The 6492-nt window shown below is 40.3% G+C and overlaps 1 protein-coding gene across 1 annotated transcript; it reads right to left on the bottom strand.

Moving 5' to 3' along the window:
• Nucleotides 1-2847: 2847 nt before the first annotated feature.
• slc25a47b (solute carrier family 25 member 47b) lies at nucleotides 2848-4680 on the bottom strand (the record flags this gene model as incomplete). The annotated part of the gene is made up of 5 exons (XM_083998586.1): nucleotides 2848-3125; nucleotides 3284-3563; nucleotides 3954-4136; nucleotides 4440-4483; nucleotides 4653-4680. The coding sequence occupies 5 exons, from the start codon at nucleotides 4678-4680 to the stop codon at nucleotides 2848-2850; spliced, it is 813 nt and encodes a 270-aa protein (XP_083854712.1).
• Between the last annotated feature and the right edge of the window lie 1812 nt (nucleotides 4681-6492).

Below are 6492 nucleotides of genomic sequence, written 5' to 3'. Positions count from 1 at the left end.
TCCCCCCTCCCGACCAGGAAGAACGCGTATTGACAGAGCAGTAGCAGGACATGAGCAGAGGAGACTAGAGTCACAATACACACTAGAAAGAAGGTTTTTGGAAATAAATAGTTTTTTAAAAGGCCAATAACTGCAGCCGCAGCTGGTCGCGGAGTTTCATGTCTGATATTGTAACGTTGATAGTGATCAGCCCCGAGTGATACGTAAACACAGGAAGTCACATGTGTCTATAAAGCATCCAGTGCTAACGGCTAGGCTACTGTTAGCTCTGTGCTAACGGCTAGGCTACTGTTAGCTCTGTGAGTTCTCAGCGGTCCGGACCCGGTTGAACTCCGCACCGGCGCGGCTCGACTCGGCTCGGTCTGGATTTATTTTCGGCCTGAACCAGCGCATCAGGTGGCGCTGGTCCGGCCGCCAGCCCGGCTCGTTGAGAACTGTAATCTGTAACAATCACTTCCCCTGCGTCTCCAGTAGCAGTAGGCTAACAACAGTTTATTATAAAACTCATCAGTCATCATCACTGAGTCCGTTTATACGTTTAAAACTCCGGTGTTGTGTTTGTTTGTGTTGTTCCCGTTTCACTCGCGTTCCTGTTCTGTTTACCGTTGCTATGCCAACGCATGCAGCAGGGAGGGAGGGGGCTCGTGGAGGTGCAGCAGGAGGGAGAGGTGGGTGGGACTTGTGAGGGAGGTGGAGCTGTTGATTTTCAAATGTTTGTGCTGTGCTGAGTGAAATGCCAGATCGGTAAGTATTGCTTTAATTGAAAACTTTATTGAACAGAGTCAGACATTAAACAAGTGTTCAAAAGGATTAAAAACACAATAAAGCCCAAAGGCTTGTTTCCATTATGGTCCTATTAGATGGTAGACGGTACACATGGATTTAAAACAAGGAGGACAGGCACACAACACATGGACTAAAAACATGAGAAGGAGACACTAAGGCACATAGACTACAACATTGAAGAGAAAGACCAACAATAAAATAGATCAAACAAGAGACTAGGTCCCAAACAGAGACAGCAAAACATAAAGCAGACACACAAACAAACAATACAATAATCTGGTGCTTCACGGCTCTTTTGATTTAATTTATCGGTTGGCAAACCATTTTTTTATTGAGGCCTTAAAAAGACAATAGGAGGAGCTAACAGTTTTAAGGTTTAGAGGAAGGCCATTCCACAAGACAGCTGCTGAGTAAAGAAAAGAAAATGTTCCCATACAGCTCTTGAATCGACAGAGCCTGTAGTCAGTGGAGCTCCCCCTGGTGGAGTAATTGTGTGTGTCACTGACTTTGGTGAAGTAGTTTACTAAATACTTTGGTGCCAGGTTATTTTTTATTTTATAAACTAAACACAATTTGAGTTGAGAAACTCTCTCCTCCACTCTGAGCCACCTGAGGCTGGAGAAGTGGTCAGAATGGAGGTGTGTTCTGGGATGAGGTTTATGTACTACTACTCTAATCAGTTTCTTTTGACATGTCTGTAGCTTTACTTTGAGGCCTTTAGAGGTAGTGGTACCAGTGTACCAAGATGTACAGGCGAAGTCAAAAAAGTGGCATTGTACAATGGAATCGGCTAAGGTTTTTAAGGTGTTGCAATCCAATAGGCAAGACATTTTTGCCAGGAACTTAGTCCTTTGGCTCACCTTTGCAATGACTCTTCGGGCCATAAACTCCCCTGATCATTTATTATCTAAGATACAGCCTAGGTAGGTGACCACTTCTCTGGCTGTGATTATAAAATTACCTAGTGTGACCCTAAAATTTTGTGCCTTTCTTAGTTTTTCTCTGGACCCAAAAAGAATTGATTCTGTTTTGCCAAGATGAAGAGACAGCTTATTATCTACCAGCCATGCACTTTGTGAGTTTGGAAAGTTCTGTACTAAGCACAAGCAGCCTTTCCACCTCTGATTTCTCTTTTTGAGAGACTAGTATGGCCGAATCATCAGCAAATAGCAACAGATGGCAATCTATGGCTGACGGCATATCATTCACATATAGCAAAAAGAATAACAGACCTAAAATACTCCCCTGGGGAACTCCACATATTAATTTAAGAGGTGAGGACAAGGTCCCTTCCACATCCACCACCTGTTCTCTACCTACCAAAATGACCTCACCCACTGGAGAGATGAACTGGAAAAGCCAAGGGCTTTCAGTTTGTTCAAAAGGATGTCATACTGAACTGTGTCAAACGCCTTTTGAAGGTCTATTAACATCATGCCACAAACATTCCCCCTATCCACCTCTTTCCTAATGAAGTCTGTGAGATACAGCAGACAGGTATCAGTGGAATGGGCTTTTCTAAAGCCTGATTGGAAGTCAAATAAGTTATATTATAACTGTTATATTATACTGTTATATTCTTCTCTGCTAAATAACTGTCTATTTGCTCATAAAATGCACTGAGAGATGTGATGTTTTTGTGGACAACACCCTAAAAATTGTGCATCTGAGCATACTTGCTTGGTTTCTTAACGGAAAATGTACAATGAAACATATGCACTTAATGTAAAAAAAAAAAAAAAAAAAAAACAGTGCCAAAAGTACCAGAGAACCACCGCAGACACAGGTTGCTATACAACTAGAATAGAATATTCTTTATAAAAACTGATTTACTTGTTTAATAAAATAATGTTATACAAAAATAACATGAATGTGTTATTCAGAACAACCTTTCAGGGGAATCCTTCATTATGGCATTGTTTGATTTTCCTCAAATATCATCATTTCCACATGATAACCATGTCAGACCTGTAAAGAATTCCCTGGTCCAAATGAGGAAAGTATAATTCTCAAACGTATCTCCTTCAAAAAGAACATTAAAGTGAGAAAAGTGAGTTTGTGCTAGTCCGTTTGTTTGAGCAGGCGCATCACAACTTCATAGGAGGAGAAGACTGCCATGTTGACAGGGACGGCTCGCATGCAGTTGAGACTCAGACCCCTGAAGAAGACACCAGGACCCTCAGAGCGGACGCTGTCTGTGATGCAGTGAAAAAAGCCTCGGTATCTCCGTTGGCCAATCCAGTCCATCTGGAGACGGGCTTTGATTAGATCCATCGGTGTGCCAACACACCAGCCGCAAATCCCTGACAGAGCTCCTGCCAGAAGCACCACTCTCCACTCTGTAGGAAAAGGGAGACATTTGTATTACATGATTCAAATGACACTATGTAAATACATAATAACTATCCTCCAATTATGCAATGTCTTATTTATATTAGTGTGTGGGTGTTCAAAGCAGATTTATTTATCAGTGAAGTTGTATTTGAATGTAGCCTACCTGGTTCAGTCTGCCCTGGAGGTGTCAGCTGTTCACAGATGATATGATAACTGGTGAGGAAGGTGGCAAAGAAAGGTCCATCCCTCAGAGCCAAAGCCTGAGCTCCTTTGTAAAGACCCAGAGCTCCTTCTTCACAGGCAATGGTTCGCAGACAGTGGATTGGTCCATGGTACTTTGGTTTTGGAGCTGCTGCTGCTGCTGCTGCTGCACATTTGGAGAACGCAACCCTCTGACACTGCAGACGCACCTTCACCATGTCAGCTGGGGACACCAGTAAAACCTGAGAAAAAGACACAGAGGTAATGACGTTTTTTTTATTTTTTGGGGGGGATTTGACCTGAAAGTTTAAACATTGATTGGTTAGAAAACTAATCTCGATGTAAGGCATTAAAAAACAAGAATACAAATATTACATCAGACAGACCTATTTGCTTTGTTTGATGTTGGGTGGAAATTAGCCTCCAGTCATTCAAAGAAGACACAAGTCAAAGTGTCTGTAAATGTGTTTGCTTTACATGAGACATGTGCTGCAAGACATATATAAACAGCAGTTACATGTGCAAATATCTGTTGTAGAGGTGAGAGTCCTTCTGGAAACTCAAATGTAAGGACATCAATGTGACAGTTTCCAGACATTTAGAAAAAAAAAACATTTCAAAAACATATTTACCTGTGCAATTCCTCCTGCCAGGCCTGAGAGAAATATATCACAAGTTTCAGGCCGGGCCTCAGGTGACCCGTGTCGTAATTTACAGAGGTACTGCAGGACTTTCCTGGATGTGCCAAATGCCAAAGAGAAGCTGAGGGACACAGCGATGACTGGCATTGTCATGCCCTTGTAGAAGCCATACACCTGAGAGAAGACATGCTTAAGCCCTTCAGGAAGAATAGGATGATGTGTGTTTATGTGAGTAATGTGTGAATAATCACACAGAAGCTTTGAACTGTGTCTTGTAAGTGAAATTCAGATGTTATTGCCTGTTTGAGACACTCACCCCCTCGTTTTTGTATGTGGACTGAACACAATGCCATATTCCTCTGTACATGTTTTGGGTTTGAATGTTCACCTGCAATGGGTTGATAAAGGAAAGAAGGTTTCGTTGATGCGACTCCTCGGGTAACAGTACAGATAGTGTTTGTGTGTATTCAACCATACCTTAACAGTGTCGAAAGGGTAGCCCACCATCACACCAAATGCACCTGCAAACACAAGCATCAGATCAGATGATAAACACAAAGCTGGAAAAAAGTAGGCAAGTCAAACAGCAACACCAATAGGCCCTATTAGCAACAGTACAATAAATAAATGATGAATAGTGATAGAAAATAAAATAGTCTTTCATTTATATCAAATAAAAATAATGCATACCTCCTGCGGATCCAGCAATAAAATCCATCATTCTTATGTCTTTCGAGCATATAGCCTATAGGCCTAAATAAATAATTTACCTGTTTGGTTGCAAGCAACCAACTAAACTGTGCAACTAAACAGCCCAGCTACGGACCTCATGTGCACTCATTGTCTGTATGCAATAAGTTGAGTCTGACAGTGTCCACAAAAGTTTTTCCTTGAGTTAAAAATGTGTGAGCTCAAACAGAGGTCCGAGCCGGTTCTATGCGTCATGACGTAATTTATGAACGTCAGAGCTGGGCGTGTACGTCGATATTGCACAGGAGAAGAAACCAGCGTGCTGCTATTAGCGTGTCTCAGACAGACTAATCGGCTAGCCTGTGTGCAAATAACAAAATTATTTAAGCAAATATGAGACAATGTCAAAATATTTGATGATCATCACGCCCACACTTGTTTGTCTGTTCCTCTCCTCTCTTCACGTGTTCAGAAACTATACAGGCAGCCTAAAGCAATGCCTAGCCTATAAGCACATCTACCTATTAGAAACAATTATGTGCATACAACCGGGAACACTTTCATAACACTTTCTTATTATGCTTTTATACACAAAACGTATTTAGTCCAGGCAAAATAGCGTTTTCTGACAGACTAAGTGTAACAGAATGTTTTTACATCATTTCTATGAGGTGTCCAGAACAACATAGCCTAAAAGTCCTAAGAAATCCTAGTTGGGTAAATAGGTTTAATTCTCATCAATCCAAGATTGATTTTTACTCTATAAAGTATATGGTGCCAATAAGGCCAGACAACAATACTAATATTTTCTTCCTTTACTGCTATCACAATGAAACTTTACACAATGAAAGTATCTAATGTAGCCTAATTTTTTTTGTAATAGCCTACAAGTTTCTTTGAAAATGAATTTGAATAAGCTTTTTTTTTTTCCTTTACTCCTACCACAATTAAACTTTACACAATGAAAGTATGCATGAAAAGTAACATTTCTGTATTTCAAGTTTCTTGGAAAATTAATTTTAAATATACAAATGAGCTCAACACTAAGTGACTTATGGTCAAGAAGCCATGAAGCCGCAAGCAGCAAAAACAGGGGCCAAATAACTAACACATTTATGTCCATTCAGTAAGTTAACCTATGCATACACACAATCTGAAGTCACTTGCCACACTTGACCTATGCATACACACAATTTGATGTCACTTGCCACACTTACCTTTTTTTTTTAGATTAAGTTTATTTGTCCCCCATGGGGAAATTTGTTTTCACAGACTGCACAATGAAGGACATACGTCACATGTCGTACCTGGGTCACTCATTGCCACAAAAACACTTATATTGACCTTAAGAACTGATTGCACAGTCTTGTCTCCAGTTGCTTTCTAAATCCATTTTTTATTAGCGAACAAGCCTTACCTAACGACTTTCCCCTCAGTTTGCAGAGAACATCAGAAGAAAGTCAGAGTACATTAAAGTCGCTTCAACGACTGTGTGTGATGTTATGTTAAATATGCTGTTATGTTCAACAACATATGAGAGGAACTAAGAACTAAGTTATTTGGCCATTGTGGTAGGAGTAAAGGGGGAAAAAAAGCCTATTCGGGTGTATTTTGGGCATATTCCATTAGTGTATTGCTCATTTGCATATTCACATTCATTTAAAAAGAAACTTGTAATACAAAAAATGTTACTTTTCATGTATACTTTCATTGTGTAAAGTTTCATTGTGGTGGGAGTAAAGGGAAAAAATAAGCCTATTCGGGTGCATTTTGGGCATATTTCATTAGTGTATGGCTCATTTGCATATTCAAATTCATTTTCAAAGAAACTTGTAATACA

Source organism: Trachurus trachurus, assembly GCF_905171665.1.
Source record: "Trachurus trachurus genome assembly, chromosome: 22".
NCBI lineage: Eukaryota > Metazoa > Chordata > Actinopteri > Carangiformes > Carangidae > Trachurus > Trachurus trachurus.
The sequence above is the reverse complement of the archived record's forward strand: the minus strand, read 5'-3'. Positions and strand labels throughout refer to the sequence as shown.